The sequence below is a fragment of the Podarcis tiliguerta genome (genome assembly GCF_965153285.1).
Source record: "Podarcis tiliguerta genome assembly, chromosome: 8".
Lineage (NCBI taxonomy): Eukaryota > Metazoa > Chordata > Lepidosauria > Squamata > Lacertidae > Podarcis > Podarcis tiliguerta.
In genome coordinates this window covers 48919952-48942213 of record NC_139541.1, presented here as the reverse complement: position 1 = coordinate 48942213, position 22262 = coordinate 48919952, and the positions used below count along the sequence as shown (strand labels likewise).

Genomic DNA, 22262 nt, shown 5'->3' with positions numbered 1-22262 from the left:
GCTATGACTAGCTGTCCTGTCTGTTTGTTCAGTACACAGCTAGTTGGTTAATCTCGAAACCCTTGCAGGTCCCTGGACTTAGATTGGACACCCCTTCTCTGTAAAGTTGGACACAAATGAGCTCAACAGATACTTAACACACACACCCTGCCCCACTGGTATGTGGAGGAGAATCCATTTCTCATTAAACGGGAAATTTCAAGACCTCCTCTTGCTTCCGTTATTAAGAAACCCTGCAGTTGGAGAAGATTAGAGGAATCGAATTCTAAAATGCCCACGGGCCACTTTGGCTTGCTCACAATCTAGTTATCAAGATTGCCTACAAAATCAACTTCTGTCGTATCAAAAACAAGATGAGTGCAGATGAATTAAATTCCCAATCCCTTACTGGCCTTTTCAATAAGTATGGCTGAGCCCAAAGTATTCTGGAGAACTTTAAAAAAAAATTGAATTGGGAGGGGGAAGATTCCATTAAAACTTCCCCTTGTCTTCCCCACCAATTCTGCTACCTGAGGCAGCTGCCACCTTGCTCTTATTTTTATCTGTCAGATACCAATGCAGCACACATTAAAAAAAAAGCCAGTTGCAAAAAGGGGATTTCTGTCTTCACTATAGTAAAGTTAGGGTCTTAAAATTTTTTGTGTCAAAAAGTAGAACATTGTAGCATTTCAGCTTGGCCCAAGATACATCTGGAGGTGTAAGAGTCCCTAAAGCTATTCTAACAAGTGGACATCAGGGAAACAGAATTTGCATAGTAGGTAATCAGCTTCAAGCTAATGAGTAAACAATCAAATACTTGATAAAGGAGACGTATTAACATATGAAAGAGGCTTTGTCTTTGTGCAAAAAGGTTTACACAAAAGAAAATGTAAGACACCTGGATCTAAAGAAAAGCAACTGCTACATACATTTATCCGATAAAGAAGCCCTTTTTGTGTGTGCCAGAAATCTTTCTTTAGAGCAGTCTGGGATGCTGATTATTTTGTGTGTGTGACAGGTTTCATTCTTTATAAAGATCTTTCAAAGATTATTTTTAAACGGACGAGAAAGTTCACAATTTTAAAAAGAATTACTCATTCCTGAGTGTCACATGCTGTTTGTGAAAGATCTCCAGACACACCCAGGACTGAAGAGGTTTAAAAATCATGTTTTTCTTTCCTTTTTGTTTTGAAATGAAGATGGATGGCTAAACTTGATCAGACTAAATCTAGAAAATGGCTCTCCACGCCTAACAGCAGTGTAGTATTGGTATCAAATTTAATAGAAAATACCAAGAACTTGTGCATTCTAGCTCAGACAATCTTCATTCATTCCTTGCATTGTAAAGGGGGATACTTAATGAACTCAACAAGAACCTACACCCACTGACTTGCCCCAATTTTAGCCAAATCACACCCCCTGGAGCCTTAAAATAATAGAAAAGGGCGCAATCACAAAAGGTAATAGAGAGACAGGCCCCTTCTGTAATTCAAGCACTGTCTTGATAGGGGATGTGGAGATTTTAAAAAGTGGAATGAGAAAGGTTCCTTGTTCAGGCACTTAAATTTGATCTTTGCAAATTCCTAAACAAAATGACTTGATCCACACCTCTTGGATCAGATCAGAAATCAGGAACCCACTGGATTTCGCCCTTCAAATGCTGCAACCCACTTCTCAGCAGTTTAAACATGTCAAAATACACATTGAAGTACACATTTTCAAGAGAACAAACACATTGAAATGCATATTTTGAGAAAAATGTGTTTGTATGTATTCAAATGAAGGCAGGATGGATCATTCTGGTTCCAGTCATGTCAGTTTCTCAGGTATTCATAGGTTCCTTCTACTGCATTAATCTGGGATTTTAAAACAAACTAAACTGTACAAGAATCCATTTTAAGTATTTAGTTATATCAATAAAAATGGTTTCAATACATATTTAATAATGCCTTCAAATATGTTTTTTATCTTAATGTATGTCTTTCTAAATATATTTTATTGAAAATATGAATGTTGGTACATTTTGTGAGCCAAGAACTGTATAGCAGAATCCAGAGACGTGTGAAATCTGAAGGGTAATTATTCTCTGATCAGCTCATTAGCTCAGGAGATGTGAAAAAGTGAGTTCACATCAGAATTCACAAAAATCAAATTCCTTAAACATTTCTAATTAAAATAAGTGTTGAGATATATATTTTGCGGTTTTTTTTAAATAGGAGTAGTATGGAAATGGGTGAAAAATTGGCAAAAAGGTATTTAAAAGAGAAAAAAATATCGGTTCTAGATGGCCTGTTTCAGAGGGGGGGGGCAGGTTATGCTCCCCTTGAAGAAAGAGAAATATAGGCCAAATAGCCTCTAAAACCTGGCCAAGGCACTGATCAGGGCTGACTCCTAAATGTAAGAAAGCCTGCCTTTCTCAACCTGCCTGAGTAGTTCTAGTGTTGTGAGAGAGGGAGAAAAAATGTTCTCTTACCATTGGCCATATTAGCTGGGCTAATAGGAGTTGTAGGGAACAACGTCTGGAGAACGTAAGGTTGGGGAAGGCTTATCGAAGCTTGTACTCACTTGTGCTCAGTTCATGCTGGGGCTAGTTCCCAGCTGCCCTTCAGAGCTCTTCAGCTTTCCTGGCCTTAAATCAAAAGACAAATGAAGCACGACACAGGAGAGCCATGGCCCAATGAACTGTTGTTGTTTAAGGGACCACCACATCCTGGAATTGGCACTGCCTCTGGAGCAGCCCTTCCCCCATTGGTCTCAGCATGCTGAGCAGGTGAGTCCACGCCCCTAGTCCAAGGGAGCCTACATCCCACCTCCAGATATTATGGACTAGAACTCTCATCAGCCCCAATCAGCACAGGGAAAGGCACAAGACTTCTGTGGTCTGGTCTTTATACTGCAGAAATTAGTTAAAAGATAGCGCTTCACCCTGGAAAGCAAAGGTATTGATTATGGAAAAAAGGAAAGCGGTTTGACTACTGAAGGAGGGGAGGAAATAGATTCATGCTGCTATGCTGACCAATACATTTGTTGCCCACTCAGCAGCTCACGGATGCCAACAGCGCAGTAAGGCAATGCCACCAAGGCACCCTCCTTTTCATCCAGCCCCCTGCACAGTTTGGTTTTGCTCAGCCACTTCCTTTCAACTACAAAACACACACACAGAAACTAGAGTGTTTCACTGGACTGATTCATTTCCTCCTCCACAGATCTCATCTAAATCTTGAAAACTGCAGACGGCCCTTGCCTCTTTCTCCCTCCCTGGAGTCAGGCTCCCCTTCTTCAGGGGATAAGGATGTTGAGGTTCTGGTGTCTCTGAAGGCAGCTCAGGTAACCCACTGCAATGGCAAAGGATGCCACAGAGGCGATTGCCCAGCCAAAGGCACAGCTTGCCATAATCACGGGAAAAGAAGTAACTACTCCAGAGTATGCAGGTCAGCACCTGCATACTTACACCACATAGTTACACCCAAAGGCAAGCAATTGCTGTTCAGACTGAACCACCAAAAGAAGAGGACCAGCACAGAGTATTCCACACAAACAACTGCTTTCAAGCAGAACTGTCTGCCATGTCACCACATTTTCATACTGGGACAGTAGGCTGAAGTTTTCATTGAGACAGGTGCATCTGTGAATATGATGGCTGAGGGTGCATATGGTGCACTCCCTCAGATGCCACCACTACAGAACACAACAGTCAAGATATATGCCTGTAGAAGTCCAGAACCATCAAGAAAAGTTTCAAAGAATTGGAAAGCTAAAAAGAAAGCAAACACATTGATGACACTGTTCAGCCAGTGTGCCTAACACATGGCTGGATTCTCTTACACATCAGAAAGCTACCTGAGGAAGAGTTAAAACATCTGTAAGAGTTTGACTTTCTTAAGCAAGTAGAAGGACCTACCCCTTGGGACTCTCCAGCAATAGTGTTCCCCAAACCCATGCACTTACCGTATTTTTCGCTCTATAGGACGCACTTTTCCCCCTTCAAAAATGAAGGGGAAATGTGTGTGCGTCCTATGGAGTGAAGATGCCATAGCCCCGCGACCCTCTCCCGGCTGGAGAGGTGACGCGCGGCTATGGCAGGAGCCTCTCCGCTGCTCCCTGACCTGCTCTTTGGGGCTGGTGGTGGGCTTCCCCCCGCCAGCCCCAAAGAGCAGGTTGAAAGAAACCTGAAGCCTGGAGAGCGAGAGGGGTCAGTGCACACCGACCCCTCTTGCTCTCCAGGCTTCCAAGGTAGCCGCCTGAATGCACCTTAAACGGCACCTTGTTTTAGAGCGGGAGGCAGCGCCTCCTGCCACTTCGCTGAAGGGGTGCTGGGCAGAGAGGGGGAGATTTTTTTTCTTGTTCTCCCCCCTCTAAAACAAAGTGCGTCCTATTGTCCGGTGCGTCCTATGGTGCGAAAAATACGGTATATCCTTGGGATCTACTGCAATAAATAAAAGAAATTAAATAAGAATTTTGAGTGATTTCTTCCCCTGCCCCTGGATTTAAAAGAGTCCGCATTGAATGCATTATATGATGTGCATGACTGGTTATCTGCCACACAAGTTGAGCATCAGCTCCAATGGGTGCATGAAGTGGGATGCAGCAGACAACATTGCCAAATCCTTGCTTTCCTTCCAGAACTGTAGAAATATAAGTAGTGGCATTTGGGCAGGTCAGGTCTGTTAAGGTAACTGAAGTATCTGCAACCTGTCCTACTTGTTCAAAGTAAATATTTATGAATGTTTCTGGCAGGTTACCCAAAGCTCTTTGCTCCTGAAATATATATGAGCAAGGTGCAAACGGCCAGAATCAATTTGGTCCGCAGAACTTGGATCCAGCTCTTAAAAGAAGCAAGGGGAATACAGCATTGTTACCAGCATTAAAATGCAAAATCTAGCTTGATCTGACACACTCTCTACTGCCTACAGTTCAGTTTGGGTTCTACAGAGCCATGCGGCATCTTTACCCAACCCCTCAAATCCTTTGATTGCTTTGCATGCTCTCCTTGAAAAAGCTGCTAAATGTTTATTCCATTGCCTGCGACATATATTTCCATTCAAAAACATATTTCTGCCCTGTTGTCCAACTATCACGGATCTGCTCTCCTCTCCTTCTGCAGCTGTCTTTAATTGGAACCTAGCCCACCCAATATCTTGGCTCTGGAACAGCCTTGTCTCCAGTTATGCGTTCTTCCTCTCTTGCATTTGCATGGCCCCTATTTACAGATGGGCAAGAGCAAATTGGGTTGCCACCATGCATTGCACTGTGCTGCTCATCAGGCTTGGGGACTGGGGTCTATGCTTTGCAGGGATTCCGCTGAGTGAAGTTGCTGAAGTTCATCATAGTTCACCCAATTTGAAATATACCTGGTGTTGGGGAACCGGGAGCCCTCCAGCCGTTGTTGGACTACAACTCCTGTCATCATTCTGACAATAAAAATGTGGGGTGAACAACCAGAGATCAGAGTATTCCCCCCCCCAAAAAACCCCCAAACAAACTATGTTTACATTTCAGGATTTAGTAAGGCAAGAAGTTACAAAGATATTTTTTTTAAGAAAAAAGATAATTTCAGTTTGAGCAGTTACCCATAAGAACAAAAGATGAAACACATGCAGGTATAGCTGTTTTAGATAGTTTCCCTAACCAAGCCAACACCTTTCAATTTGCATTCCATTGTTCAGCTTTTCGGTCCCTTCATGGTCCTCTTTTCCTTCCCGACATTGTTCAACTAAGCTCCTTAACACTTTCCAGTGCTTCTTTACAATGTTCTCTTGCACGACTCTTCACCTTTTCAAATTTGAGACTTCATGCTAACTTTGACTCCTTGACTTTCTTCACTAACTTATTTCCCCGCACTCCAAGTTATATACAATGTTTTCATTCCTCCCCCTTAACTTTTCAGCCAATCAGGAGGAAAATAAACCTCTGGTTGCATCACTCTTTCTCCTTAATTGGCTGAATCTTTGACCCTCTGTGCACAGCTTCCTGAGCAAAACATCCTCTCGTACATCTTACCTTCCTGTGAACCTTGAGCCTTCCTGTACAGGAGAGCCTTTAAAGCAAAAGGCAACTGTTTGACAACCCATGTTTCACACAGAAATTCTGTTCCTTCACACAATGTTTATGGGTCAGAATGAGACACGGTCTATTTAAAGGAAATACTTGTAGGAGAACAGGCTTAGTAAAAATCATTTCTGAAATGTGAGTGACAACTATGAATTATCTTCTCCCACTACCTAGCTAAGGGTGGGTCTTGTGTGTGAAAGTACCGTAACTATAGTTTTGGACTATAACATTTGAAAGAATGTTAGCTGCAATGGGTGATGGCTGTGAGATCTGAAGGCACCTTGGGATGTGAATCTCTATCTCTGGTTGATATGGTGGGCATCAGTGGTTTTGCTATGAGTTCTTATCCTCCACTTATGTCATAATTGTGAATGTACCATGCACAACAAAATGCCATAACTCTCCAATCACCTCTCCTCCAAAACTCTCTGCAACTCTTTGTTCAGGGAAGTGGAGACCAAAAAATATTAATATTGTGGTGGGTGGGTGGGTGGGCTGGTATCCATTGGTGCAAAAAGCAGAGAGAGACTAACTGTAGGTGAAGCTAGCACCAAGGACCAATAGAGCATGCTCCCCATGGGCTAGTTTTAACTAAGAAGGCAGGTAGGTGGGGGCTGGCTAAGGGCAGACTGAGCTTGGTGGGGAAGTGCCTCATTTGACTTAAAGGGCAAGCCTCCAATAATAATAATTTGCTTCTGTAAACTTCTACAGTAGATGTTATGGTAGATGCATAGTAGATACCAGTCCAGCACTCTAACCACTACACCACACAGTAGATACCAGTGTGGTGTAGTGGTCAAAGTGCTGGACTGGTACCTAGGAGACCAGGGTTTGAATCCCCACTCAGCCATGAAGCTCACTGGATGACCTTGGGCCAGTCGTTGCCACTCAGCCTAACCTACCTCACAGGGTTGTTGTGTGGATTAAATAAGGAGGAGGGAGAACCATGGATGCCACCTTGGAGTTACAGGTGGAATAAAAATGCAACAAACAAATAAAATACATCAATAGATGGCTGTCTTGGGACAGGAGCTGGGGAACTGAAAACACCACCAGGGTTGGTTCTGTGCATGAGAGGCTCACACAGAGCAACACATGTAAAAGAAATCTGGGGACACAAATTGGGCATGGGTTTTGCAAGTGCAATCAACACATTTTTTAAAGCTTCAATTTTCCTTCTGGGGATATCTTGTTATCTATATATTTACTATACTTAACAGCAATGCTAGTTAAGTGTAGAAGATTAACGGCCCATTTGCCACAATGCAGTACTCCCCAAGGGATCGTGGCATATAAAAACCTGCTCTCTGCAGGAATGGGTGTGAAAATGAGTTATTATGGAGCTTGCTCAGCAGATCTGAAGGAAAATATATCTATATAAGGGAGAGAAAAGTAATCAGCCAAGGTGGATACAATTTGAAGGGTTATTGTAGTTCCCATTCTCCCAGAGCAGAGTCTCATCTTTCTGGGGGAAAGTGCAATACAGGGGGGTTACATGTCCTGCTTTGCAGGGGACAGACATTTCTCTGAAGGGCTGGCCAGCAAGGCTATGCACTGGATTTGGCCAAGGCTCAAATCCTAAGACAAATCGGGTCTATTCAGAGGGATCCAGGCATTGCTCGAGTTGGCTCAGTCTAATGAAAAACAGGTTGACATTCTCATCTGCTGTTGTTTGTGAGTGCCCAAACCAATTCTGCAAGGAAATGAAAAATAGAGTAGTATACAAACACATTGAAACATGCGCGTGTGATAAAATCAAGTTTTAGCAGCCTAGCAGTTTTCCTTTTGATGTCTATGGGCAGATGGTGAGAATTTTCAGAGGCATAATGAGGACATTATAAAGTTAGCCACCCCACAGTTTTCTGGTGGAATTTCAGAAATTCTTAGCAGAATCAAGAATAACAGAACACACCAGCCAGCAGACACTTTCAACTCAGCACAAGCTTATCGAGTGGCTCAGTCATCATGAGGATAGTTTGGGCTTACAGAAGTGTGAAATCTCTGTAGTTCTTAGGCGCCATTTTCAAAAAGTGCTTCAGCATAGCATTTAAATAGCTGACATATGTTGTCCGGTCATAGGATCATAAAGCCAAAGGAACACAAAGCCCTTTGACTCAGTTTGGTCTTGGCAAATCTAGCTATTTTGGCTCCAAGTATGAAAAATATATTTCCACCCCCAACCCCTCCCCCAATAATTTGATGTAATTGATGGGTCTATTCCAAAGTCACCCTATTCCTACCTCTGACAGAAACTGCCTGACCTCTGTGCCAAGGTCATATTACCTCACTTTGCAGGGTGTGTGTGTGCGCGCGTGCGTGATGGAAGCTGGTTTGCAGACCACTATCAATACACTATTCATGCTATCATCCTCATTAAAACTTCAAGTCCTCAAATATTCCCATATTGTTGTCTTCCATCCGTATCCCCAGGTCAGACTGCTTTGTCTGCAGCCTGATCCTCTGTCAGCTGCCTCATTTGCTGGCGGCCTGTCACACTCCACCTTCCCCAGAGGTTGGTGTGCGAAGGCCCCTGCCCACTGCTCATCCCTCCTTGGCAAACTTCTCACCTTCCATAAGAACTGTGAGCTTGATTGGGCAGAAATAGTCTCTCCTCCAAATAAACACTGGTAATTTCCACTGATTTCTGTTTTCTTCAGAATTCTCCAACCTCCTTACTAAGTGCTGTGCAGCACTAAGGCTATTCAGGGAGTTTTTCTCCATTGCTGCTCACCAAAGAGGCCACCCCTCCACCTTTCTGGCATTAATGCAAGCAGATGGCTCCAGCTGCAGTATAATTACTGCTTTAGGCGAAGTCCACTGGCTCCACAGCACTCTTCAATTATTCAGTGGTCCACCATCTCAGCCACGGTCATAAATATAATGGGAAGCCATCAAAAGTCACCAGGCAGCTCTCTCCCTTGTTTTCAGGCCATCTTATGGCAAACCTGCTTTTGACAATCCATTAGTCCCCTAGACTTACGGGAGCCGCCCTTTCCCAAAATGTCTTGCTTTGCCGTTTTTTAGAGTTTCTTATTGAAGATGTGAGACATCAGCAGGAAAGCTTCTTTCCAGTCATGAAAGCAATTAAGAGAACTGCATGGGTTACATTAAGACCAAGTATTTCTTATTCAATAGAGCCTTAAAAAAATAATTAACAGAAATGCCCTATTTTTAGATCTTCCTCCTACAAGTAAGAAAGGACTTGCAAAGTGAGCTGAAGCCTAATAAATTGTAGTTTGGCTACAAAGTTAACTCTGATCTCTCCCAAGGCCGCTTTCAGCAGCACACAACACATGAAGGAAACAGCTGCAAAGTTTTAATACAAACTATGTCATTAGTGCGGGACGCGGGTGGCGCTGTGGGTAAAACCTCAGTGCCTAGGACTTGCCGATCGTATGGTCAGCGATTTGAATCCCCGCGCCGGGGTGAGCTCCCGTCTTTCGGTCCCAGCTCCTGGCCACCTAGCAGTTCGAAAGCACCCCTAAGTGCAAGTAGATAAATAGGTACCGCTTTATAGTGGGAAGGTAAATGGCGTTTCCATGTGCTGTGCTGGTGCTGGCTCGCCAGAGCAGCTTCGTCACGCTGGCCACGTGACCCGGAAGTGTCTCCGGACAGCGCTGGCCCCCGGCCTCTTAAGTGAGATGGGCGCACAACCCTAGAGTCGGAAACGACTGGCCCGTACGGGCAAGGGTACCTTTACCTTTACCTTTTATGTCATTAGTTGTTTCCCAAAGAATGTGCAAGTTATTATAGAAGGATATATATTCTGGGACATTGTTTTGATTTAGGAATCGGGAGTAGTAATACTAAGGGGTGTGAAATCCTTTCTCTTCTCATCATTTGTATATGGTCAAAATCCTGACTCTGGTTTCCCCTCTCCCCACCTCCTCCCTCCTAATCCCTTTTTCATTTTGGGTTGTGTCTTTTAGATTATAAGGCTGAGGGCGGGGACTGTCTTATCACTGTCAGCCACTCTGGGAACCTTTCATGGCTGAAGAACATATTAAAAATAACTAACTAACTAACTAACTAACTAACTAACTAATCATGAAGCCCAAGTTGCTTTTCTCCCCGCAGAAGTAAATAAATATGTCCCCAGATCTTGGAAACAATTATTTTGAGCAAACACATGGTGCATGGTGGGAAGAATTCAGCAGCCAGCCACCCACCACCTGCCACTCCTTTGCTCTGAACAGCAGCTTCCTACAGCTGCTTTTCAATAATACAAAACCTGCCACTGGATACTTCATGGATTTTCCACATAACGTCTGGTTCGGTCCTTAGAATTTTGAACATGACTTACATTTTCCTCCTGCAGGAGTGAAGAGTTAGAGCTGAGAGAACATCAGTTTTCAAGGAGGGAACCAGAGTGATATGCCATGCTTATTGACTCAGAAAGATTTCCCTATAACATTACTTGTCATTTATATTATTTAACAAAATTTCTATTATCACTTGATAAGGAAACCTCTCAGCTGTTCACAAAAATATAACATGTCATTTAAAAATTATGTTGCTGAAAACAGTTAAAAACAAGTATTTAAAAATATTCAAAAGATAAAATTAACTGTAGATTTTTAAAAAAAGGGCCCTCCAGGCCTCTCTACCTGGCCCTCGAGACTCTCCTCAGGCCACACACCCTCTACACATGCCATGTCACCAGCCCTATTTTGCACCCTTTGCAAGTGTTTGTGCCTGGCTGGAATATGTCCTTGAACCCTCACAATGAAGAAAGAGGGTACTGTTTGGCATTGCTGCCCAGGTCTGTGTTGCAGCTCTGCCCCAAGGGGCTTCAGACAGGTTGCAATACAATTATCAAACTTTTTAGGCAAAAGAAGAGATGACCATTTACTCAGTATAAACTGAAACATCATCTGATGCTGTTCACCAGCTCATCCTTTGAAACACCATTTCTAGCCTTGCACTGGAAAAATGCACAGATGGCAACACAGAAGTACCGTATACTGAACAATCATGACTTGGCTTCCACAACTTTCAGGCAGATTTTATTTAAACACCACCATTTATGAGTAAACACAACAGCTGGGACAGTTTTAAGCCATCAGTGGTCCAGGCCCAAGATGAAATAGAACTTTATACATGGAAGAGAACTGATGATTATTATTTTAACAATTTTCTGAGCTTTCTGCTTCACCTACCAGTTGGACGCGACAGCAGCAGATCTCCCTAAATCAGAAAGTAATTACATTCCCACACTTTGTTTAGCTTGTATACTTTAGTGCCTAATTACCAGAGATAGTTTACGAGCTTTCCCCACAGAAAATAATTGCCACATGTCTCCTTAAAAGAAACAAACTATCAGCGTTCTTTTCAAGACACAAAGTATAAACACCAATTAAAATGGGTTATACAAGAACTTCACAAGTAAAACAGGCCTATAGCAAAAATGTTAATAAAACGAATCCAGTATGCCACATTTAGAACCTTGCACCTGCACTTGCTTTAAAAGTTTCTTTAAAAAAAATAAAGTGTGGGGGGATTACAACTAATAGCGTCTGGAGCGGATTTTCCTTCTAATAGATTAGTTTAGCCTATTTGGTTGGCAATTGAGGAAGCAGGGCTAGAAACACATCTGCACTCAAGGGCATATCAGAGTTTTCCTTTGAAATGAAAAGCAATTTATTTCTTCAAGAATAGGAGAGACCAGAAGGGGGAAAACACATTACACAAACTTTAATGAAAGTCACTCTACACAGAAAGCCTGTTTCTGAGAAATAAGTAGCCAAAGGAACTTAAAGCAGAACATATTCTTGGCCTTCATTTCCATCTCTCTCCGCCTCATAAGGAACTTGTTCTATCTTCACTGACAGAGGCAGCAAGCCTCTGAAACTCAGTCACCGGGAATCACAAGTAGGGAGACTGCTCTTGAGCTCAGATCTTGCTCACAGGCTATCCAGGGACATCTGGTTGGCCCTGCAGGGACAAGCTGGAGAAGGCAGCACCAACAGGCTTCTGCCATGGCCATTGGATGGTGGGAGGACATCTGAATGGTGCCTGAGGCTTCATAAAATATTGAGAAACTAAGCTTGAAAACACCAGTTGCTGGGGTTTTCATCCTGCAACCTGAGGAGGATACACCTTGCTTAAGGGGCTCACCTTTGCCTTGAGGTATATTGCCAGTCTGCAGGCCATCTTATTCTCACACAGGCTTAAAGTTACCTACTATGCACTCACACTATTCATCTTGCAGGCTTCTGACTTGTGTCAGTAAAGAGTCCATTGTAGACATGGAGTTCATTTGATTATACACTCTTAGGTTGCAATCCTAAGGCTTAGTGGTGGTGAGAAATTGAAGGCCATTTCCTCACCTTATCCAGTGCCCTGCCAGACTCTGGCTGCCATGGCAGAAGTGAGAGTGGAGGTGCTCTCTTTCGCTCCTTTGTATTTTTTTCATTAAAAAACCCTATTTCCCTCTGTCATCTGGGCTGGTATAATTCAACCCCCAGTTTTCATGTGCACTGGGGGACCAGAAAAGCATCAGTTCCCCACATTTCCTTGAACAGGAATTACCCCCAAAATAAAGAAGTCACACACTCCATGAATCCAGCTTTGACCCACTCAGAACTTTAGCAGCTACAGATGCATTGTATATATATGACATAATGAACACTCACTCGTTTGGTGTAATCCATGGCCTTCAGAATGGAGAGGTTGAGGGTCTCCAGGGAAGCCAGAACATCTTCATAATCTCCCATGTGGTCGGTAAAATAATCTGGACCCCGAGGATATTGCAGAATTAAAGGGAAAGGGAGGGAAAAATAAAGGATAACATTTTAATCATACTTGCTTGCCTCAAGGTAAATGTCCAAATTGAAAACTTGCTGTTTCAAAGTGTACTGGCCAGGAAATACTCCAACTTCTAAAAACACTGCACTCCATCATGTTTAGTAGGTGAATGGGGTTCAAACCATAGAGCTGGGCTTGGAGGAAATGCAATGCTAGTCCCAACAGGTGGTTGTCCAGCCTCTGATTGAAGACCTATTCAAAGGGTTGTTAATAGTTGAAGGCAAGTTCTTACTGTGCTGCTACATTTATTTTTGAGGGATAATTTGCCTGACCTTTTCTGTACACCAAGATAGTAGTTGAAGAGATTTTTTGTGTGGCTGGGCCAGAACACCATTAAGCTGAAATGTGCAGAGGAAAGAGGGCGACCACAACCATTTGTCACCCCCTAACACGTTTGCATCATCTCCTGCCTGTGCTTCCTCTCTCTTGACAGCCCCAGATTAGTCCATGTGGACCTGACTCAAGGTGATTGAGGACTGCTGTGACCTAGTCCAGGCAAATCCCAGATCAGCCTGAGTCATGCTGATTTCGTTCAGGACCTGAAATTTGTCTAGACCAAATACACAGCCCTTGAAAATATCTGTAAGTGAAACAATCCAATAAAATAGTCCTATTAGTTGTAGTACCAAACAACTGGATGGTACTAGGTTTAGGAAGGCAGATCTTGATGTCATGGACTGGCTAGATGCAGAGGAGATGTGGGAGGCACCAGTTGGTGAACCCCTAAGGAAAACCCCAGGGAAAGAAGGCTCAGAGTGAGGGGATTGGTGGTGGGATGACAGGAGAAGAGGAAGGAGGTGTGGTGGAAGCTGAAGTGATAACAGGGTTTAGTGAGCAGGGAGAGTCTGTGACAGAGCCAGAAGCAGAGGCTTGTGAGGAGGGGAGCCAAGAGACTGATATGAGTTAGGCTGGTGAAGAAACCAGGATGTCTACCCCTCCTGCTGTGACCAGTTCCCCTCCCTGCCCCGGTCTCCCAGGACCAGAAGAGGTATGAAGTGGGAGGAGCAGAGACAGACATGGCTCTTAGATTGCTTGGGAAGTACCCAGGGGAGGCAGGGACCTTCAGTCCCCACAACTGCCTCAAAGGGGCAAGATCTACCGGGGTGTGTTGCTGTACTCACTAGGCCTGGCCTCCTGAGCTGACCATGAATAAAGAGTTAAATAAATAACTCTTGAATAAAGAGTTAATTTCTCTTTATGACTTGAATAAAGAGTTAATTTCATTGACACAGTGTGATTTATTGCTGACCTGCCTCTGATTCCCGCTCCTGACACTTAGCTATGAACCTCCACCCGCAGATCTAGATTTAAGTAAGTTTTCCGTCTTTATTTTTTTTTTAAAGTACAGCAATTGGTGCTACCATAATCTCTATTAGAAAAGAAGCAGCAATTCATATTGAATTGACATTTCTTACAGAACTCTCCTATAAATAACCTCAAAAGACAGTCCATTAATTAGCCTCCCTTGGCTTAATTAAAATGCCATATATCTCTCTGAACAGCATGCAGGATGAAGGGAGCGATAGCAACTGCTGGAAGAGCAGTGAGGAGTCCTCCTTCCACTGTGATCCACAGCGGCTTGAGCCTGATTTAAAAAAACCCAGCCACCTAATTTCCAGTAGCTGCAGATATTTCCTCATCATACAAGGGAGTGAAAAAATAAATAAATAAATCACTTTGCAGAGTTGGCTTTTAGAAGTGAGGAATGGAAGAAGCAAATCCTTTTCTGGAGATGATAAAGCAAAACTTGTGACACAGTCCATAAAACCTGAGGAGGAGAAAAATACGATTGCGATTTTGGCAAGGGCTGGCACTGAAAAGCTGCACATGTAAAACAGGATTAAATTGTAATTTTGATTAAAAAGCCTTTGCAAACACAAGAGAGAGATTTCACCTGGACCAACAGGAGATTTGAGGCACTTGCAAATAGCTGCTGAGGGTAAGCCTAACGCAAGCCTGCTTGCTGGACGCTAGAAGGTTGGTTTATTTAAGCCATGGCCTTTCAACTGAGAGATTCTCAAGATGACTTAGAAGAGGTTGCAATAGTTAGGGGGGCCACCAATGTGACACATGTAGGCACAGTGTTGCCCTTGAAGTCTTCCCCCAGCAGCAACAAAGCCTCTCAGCTCCCGTCCCATTCAGGGGCCTCTTAGAGCTGAAGGAGGAAGTTGGAAGAGTGATGCTAAGAGAACATGCTCAGAAGTGTGCATTCTAGACAGGGATGGTCAAATCCCTGAATTCTCTCTCTCTCTTTCTCATTTCCTCATTTCTCCAGTCTTAAGTTCAGTTCTCCACATTTCCATGTCAGCGTATCTTTTTATTTTAAAAAGTCCTTATGAAAATGAATCAGCATGTCAGTGTGGATTTCACTAATCTACGCATTTATATCTCTGCTTACCATATGAATTTTTGCACACATTCCTCAGTGAGAGAAGTGCATTGCAAAATTTGGGAGGATTGCAGACGGTGTCTGCATTTCAGTTTGTGCATTGTTTCAGGGAATGCAATTAGGCAGCTTCATCTTTAAATGAGAACTTAATCTAATTCCTTTTCCATCCCTAGCTGGAAAACAGCTGAACATGGGTTACGTGTGTTGACATATTGGTAAGAGAAGTTTAATCCTGAGTGGGCTATGTGATCCCTAGGTCACTGTAGGTGCAATTACTATCAAGTGCAGGTAAGCATTTGCCAGATGTTTCTGTTGTGCCTTTGGGCCAAGAGTTTATTTTTAGCAAAGGACATAAACATCTGAAGATAAAGTATGTATCCACTACCTCTCTCAACTTCATCTCAATCTCGATGTCCTAGTTAAGAGAATTGTCTAGCAGCATTAATTTCCCCACTTCTGTTTCCTACCTCAGTGTAACAGTCTGAGAAGTGCAATCTAATCTACTTGTGACTTGGGGGTTGGGGTTCGACAAGCACTCTGTCTGTTGACCGAAAGCCTCCATGTGTCACAAAGACAAGCAGGCCAGCCTCACCCCTGCAATGTGAGTCATACATGACCCCCATTCATACAATCAACCAACTTGTGAAAGGGCTGTGTGTGAATGGAATTGACTAATGGGGTGGCCCAACAAGTTCTGCTATTGTATATGCGTTGTGCATAGAGCCCTTTCAAACCCTGGGGAAATAGCATTCCAGTCACATATACAGTGGTACCTCGGGTTAAGTACTTATTTCGTTCCGGAGGTCCGTTCTTAACCTGAAACTGTTCTTAACCTGAAGCACCACTTTAGCTAATGGGGCTTCCTGCTGCCGCCGCGCCACCGGAGCACGATTTCTGTTCTCATCCTGAAGCAAAGTTCTTAACCCAAGGTACTATTTCTGGGTTAGCGGAGTCTGTAACCTGAAGCGTATGTAACCCGAGGTACTACTGTACTTTTTATGAGTGTGGAACTCACCAGAACGCATTTTCCCTCTTTTCTCAGATATAAGGAGAGGCTTCAGCAAGACGTTAAATCCCTGGCATTTCAAGGTAGAACTGGGAAGGACCCTGTCAGAAATCATGGAGAGCCACTGCTGGTCAATGTAGGGCAGGGACAGGGAACCTTCAGCCTGTAGGCCAATCTCAGACCACAGAGGGGGTCAAAATTGGCCTGTGAGGCTATTTCTCAAAAAACATGCCCACCTGCCAATCAACTGGTGTCACTTTGATGAGGGATACAGACATTCTTCATTGGCTGAATGTCAGCAGGATTTAATCCCTGCTCATCAGCTAATGAGCAGGGGTTCAATTCTACAAAGTCACAAGGCCAGAGAGGGCTCTTATTATTGGATTCATGCCAAGATCCAGAGAAATTCCTTCTCAAGAACAGGATGACACAATCTGGAGCAAACTATGTGAACATACAGAACTGCTGCCATAGGCTGGGAACAGGAACACACAGCTAAAGCCACACACAGGGCTGCTTGAAAGCCATTTTGAAAGCAGCCCTGTGCTGCTCTTTGAAGCTCACTTTTGGAGGTTTAAAGAGCAGAGCAGGGCTGCTTGCAAAAGGGCTTTCAAACAGCTCATACTGTGCTTTGAAATCCCAGCAATCATGGCTTCAGAGCACAGCAGCACCTGATGTCATAGTGATGTCACATTTGGCCTGGAGGGGTCAGGAGATAATGGTCTGGTTTGCCTACTAGGAATGATTCCCCATGCCAGATTTAGGCAAGACAGTGGAACTTCGCAAGTCAAACATAATCCATTCTGAAAGGACGTTTGACTTCTAAAATGTTCGAATTCCAATTGGCTGACAGCTAGTCTTTTTGCAGATTGGAAGCCACGTTGGACGTTCAGGTTCCGAGGAATGTTCGAAAACTGGAACACTTACTTCTGGGTTTTTGACGTTTGGAGTTGAAACATTTGGGAATGGAGCGGTTTGAGAACCAAGGTTCCACTGCACTGAGCTAGGCAAAGCACTGCTCTGCCTACCTTATATGGATAAGGCAATTATATATATTTTATTTTTGTCTGGATGAAAACTCAGACACTACAACTGGGGTTGCCTGGATAGGTAGCTCAGTGGTGGAGTATCTGCTTTGCATGTAGAAAGTCCCAGGTTTAATCCCCGGGATTGTCCTGTTAGTGTGGACAACAGTGAGCTGGATAGACAGATGGTTTGATTCAGGATAAGGCAGCTTCCTGTGTTCATTTAGGGCTGAAGTGCTGCTGCTACTGCTGCTGGGCATGTGGGGACACTCTCCTATAGCAACCCACTTTCTTTTCACTTACCATCAACTAACAAGGATAAAATGTGTGGCCTTGTTTTTGCTGGAGGTACTTAGACAGGGTCTGATCAGCACTGCTGTTAGAAGAAGAGGAGTTTGGATTTGATATCCTGCTTTATCACTACCCTAAGGAGTCTCAAAGCGGCTAACATTCTCCTTTCCCTTCCTCCCCCACAACAAACACTCTGTGAGGTGAGTGGGGCTGAGAGACTTCAAAGAAGTGTGACTGGCCCAAGGTCACCCAGCAGCTGCATGTGGAGGAGCGGCGACGCGAACCCGGTTCACCAGATTACGAGTCTACCACTCTTAACCACTACATCAAACTGGCTCTGCATGCAAAATGTGCTCTGCATGCAAAAGATGCGGGTGGCGCTGTGGGTTAAACCACAGAGCCTAGGATTTGCCGATCAGAAGGTCAGCGGTTCGATGGGGTGAGCTCCCGTTGCTCAGTCCCCGCTGCTGCTAACCTAGTAGTCCAAAAGCACCTCAAAGTGCAAGTAGATAAATAGGTACCACTCCAGCGGGAAGGTAAACTGCATTTCCGTGCGCTGCTCTGGTTCACCAGAAGCACCTTAGTCATGTTGGCCACATGACCTGGAAACTGTACGCTGGCTCCCTCAGCCAATAAAGCGAGATGAGCGCCGCAACCCCAGAGTCGGCCACGAATGGACCTAATAGTCAGGGGTCCCTTTACCTTTACATAAAAGATCCCAGGCTGGGGGAAGCCCCTATCTAAAATTTGGGGAAAATTCAGAGCAACATAGAACGATGGTCTGATTCCATGTAAGGATGCTTCCTATGATTGATTTTAAATAAGAAGGTCTCTTTTTAGGCATGGGGTGTAACTCAGCAGTAGAGGACACACTTTGCAAGTACAAGGTTCCAAATTCAATGTCTGGCCTCTCCAGGTACGGCTGGGAAGGACAACAGTCTGAAATGCTGGAGATGCTGCCAATATGTCAGTGAAATACTGAGCCAGATGGATCAATGGTCTTGCTCACTTTCCAATTCTTATTCTTATTAAATATGTACACCACCCTATACCATAGATCTCAGGGCCATTGACTACATACCTAAAAATGTTCCTACTGAACACAGGCATGCCAATGCTGTTATAACAAACAAAGCTGATCGGGGAATTTGCTGAGCTGCCAAAAGATAAGTTACTCACCACATAGTTCCTTCGTATCCACGTTGCTTTGAAATAAAGAAAAGAAAGACAGGAAAGAGTAAGAATACACAAAATTAGAAGGAGGGAAAGCAGGAGCATAACTGCAAGAAACTGAGAAAAAGTGGAGCCAGAACAAGTTCACTACCAATGTTCAAAGATGTTATATATTGCTGTTCTCAATAAAATGTACATTTCAAAAGCTACACGCCAGGACTTTCACATCAAGCATTCCTGATCCAATTGTAATTAAATACACTGAATTGCACTTTGCACATAGTGTATTTTGCTTTTGTTGTTGTTAACAAATGAATGCAATGAAAAGGTAATTAGTGTATAGTAAAGTCTCATTTATGCAGATCATGGAAGGGACAAATAGTACTTTCAGGGTTATGTTTTAGCTGTGCATTCCCTGCCTTAACACAAATTAAATTCTGCAGACAGAATCACACAACTTGATCATATCTACATAGTTTCTCTCATTTTGCATAATATTGCTATTTTGCTAAATTTATTGGTATATTAGCTAGTTACAATGTGCCTAAATATAAGGAAGAACTTTTTGATGCTAAGAGCTTTTCAACAGTGGAATGGACAATCTTGGAAGGTAGCAGGCTCTCATTCAAGTTTTTTTAATGGAGGTAGGCTGACCATAATTCAGGGTTTTTTTTAGTTGTGATTCCTGCATTGCAGGTGGTTGGACTGACAATTCTATGTTTTTAAGAATTGTTTGAAATGCTTTATCTAGCGGCCTCCTTGACTTCTGAAATTTTATGAAGCATTGTCCACATCCTTTCAAGTCTCTTTTTGCAGCCAGAGGGTGAAAACACACACTCTGGAATGCAGAGGCAGTAATGACCTTTAAATGCCTCTTAAAAGCATATATATCTACGCAAGCTTTCCTGGACTCTGCCTCTTAATTTTTCATTCTGTTTTGAACACTGCTGATTTTATCTGTGGAATATGTGTTTTCTGTTTTTCTTACATTTTTGGAAATTTTATTGCTTCTTATCTGTACTTTTAAATGTAAACCACAGAGATCTTTTTATTATTATATTAAACTGTATGTTTTTTAAAAATATATATTTTTATTGGTTTTTAGCTTACAAAATTATAAAGCATACCTCACAGTTTATCACAGATACATTCTTATTTGGACTTCCATCAGCACCTCTGATAATCCTCCGTCTTCTTATGCCTTTCTTAACTTAATATTGCCATTAAATCCTTTAACATATCTCTCTTTTTCCATTTTTACAGTATTTCTAATATTACTCCTCACAGAACTTCTTGCAAACCTACAAACGTCGTCTAATCATCACAAAGTATGTTTTTAAATGAATAAACTTTTTCTAAAAAAGAAAAGAAACCTGAGATTCTTAGGAAGCTGGTTTGTGTTTTTTGCTGAATTTCATCTTTGTTTTCCTGCGCTACAGCAGAATTATGTCATATGTGCACCTCTGGGTTATGGGTGCTGCTAAAACAACATTTGAACTTTGCTCTTATGGAGGTTCGACCCTGAGCATGGAGCTGTCCAAGGTCCTATTAAAATCTTGACTTTGTACTGCTGTAATCATCTCTCAAAACAGCAAGCAATGAGTCACAATACAGAAATGCCTCTCTGGCTGCACTGCTTTAGAGTTCCTTAGTTCATTTAGTCATTCATTGAGTCATCCTTCATCATCAAGATCTTAAGGTAGCTTATAGCAACTAAACAATAAATACAACAAAACCACATAAGCATTAATGGGAATATTGAAGGCAAACTACTACATTAAAACCACATCAGTGCATCTGATGTTGAGCAGCATCAAACATTCCCAAACGCTTAAGGAAAAGAGATGCATCTTAAGGCTCCATTGAAAGCTCAGCAGTTTTGACTCTAATCAAAATTCCTGGGGGATTCCTGGCTGAAGCGCCACCACTAAGAAGACCTTACACTGCAAGACCCATGTGTTTCATCTGTCAGCCAGGGTCCTTCAGCAGACATTAAGGCTGTGAGTGGCAAGCACCAGAGGGGCATGCCTTCAGGTTTCTGGATCTAAAGTCATAACTACATGATTAACAAGCACTCAAGGAGCTATAGTTTCTGGAATGGACAAATTATTCCAGAAAGGTTGTATGTCTGCCGTTCCTTCTAAACAGCATTGGTCAGAGGCTGAAAGAGGGTCTCCTTAGTTCCACTATACCACTGTCTGACATGTGCAATATATATCCTCTTGTCTTTAATCTGCGCTTCCTCTTGCACCTCTGTCATATGCTCATATATGCAGAACAAACCTTCTATGGATGTGCTAACCAGTCTATTTGTCACTGAGAGCCTTACAGCTTTATTGCAAATGCTGCCACTGCCTTGTAAGGCAATAAAAAACCAAAACCCTCCTGCCCTAGAATTTTTATTTTACTCGTTTTATTTATATGCTAGAGAACTGTTTGATTAACTCAGACTCATTCTTGATTTGACTGATGGGTCAAATTTTAAGTGGATTATGGAGAAAGAATAATTAAAAAGCCTTTCATTGCTGGAATTCTTAAGGCTGCTTCATAAATTCAGAAATAGCTTATGGTGCATTCTTTCAGGCTGCTGGCATGGGGTCAATTTCTAGATGCTTCCCCATGTCAAAAATCCCCAGCAAATGAAAACCTTGCTCATCAGGGAAAGAGGTAGCCTAAATTCCTTCTCTCTGTGAGTGGTTGTAGGATTGAAGCCTAAATGCATTTTTTCATAAAGCACAGATTTTTTAATGTGCTGTCTCTCAAAATATGCATTTTAAAATTAATTTTGTTACATGTTTTTGAGACAAGAACTGTGTTAGAATATTCAGGGAAGTGAGGAAGCTGGCAGATAACCAAGTTCTGATTTTCACATCAGTCTGGAGGTGCTGATAATGTCAACTCATTCACAAAAATCAAATTCCTCAAGTATCTCTAAAGCTAAAGGATTAAAGAAAAAGGCTTAACTGTGACTTGAATGTGCCCAACCCAACAGATTCAAAACCCTTGTGTTTTTTATTTTATTTTATTTTATTAATACCACCCTTCACTCAAATATTTGTTTTGCTGCAAATTAGGCACAACATCTTTGGCTTCAAAAGAAGTACTATAGGGCCTGATTTAGCAGTAAGTTTACAACAGGTAGACGGAATTTCTGGTTAGTGGGCTTACTCTGACCCACAGGCTGTTTTACTCAAACCTAGGTCCTGAGTCCTAGGTCACATATGATGTCAGATGTGAGAAATTTCACATTTTCTCCCACTCTCTCTTGGAACTCAAGCTGGGCTGCAAAGGAAAAACATTCAGCTGCATTTGTAAAAGAAGAAAGGAAGAATTTAATGTGTACATAGAGAGCACTCCCAATTAGTTTATGTCACCTGATATCATGGTGATGTCAGGTGATTGACAGGTGGGTAGCCTGCCCACTTGCCATAGTGGCCAACATGGGGTGGGCGAGTTCAGGATTCAGCATGCTTGCCAGATCCTGTTCACCACTCCTGGTTTCCAAGATGCAAGTTACAAAGTTTAAAACAATCCAAGTTTT

At 42.8% G+C, this 22262-nt stretch overlaps 1 protein-coding gene across 1 annotated transcript in view; it reads right to left on the bottom strand.

Moving 5' to 3' along the window:
• NECAB2 (N-terminal EF-hand calcium binding protein 2) overlaps positions 1-22262 on the bottom strand; it is a 143974-nt gene that overhangs the window by 58538 nt on the left and 63174 nt on the right. Inside the window, exons 4-5 of the mRNA XM_083452718.1 lie at positions 18728-18753; positions 12666-12763 (exon numbers count right to left, since the gene is read on the bottom strand). Coding sequence (XP_083308844.1) covers positions 12666-12763; positions 18728-18753 — 124 coding nt within the window. The remainder of the gene's footprint in view (positions 1-12665; positions 12764-18727; positions 18754-22262) is intronic.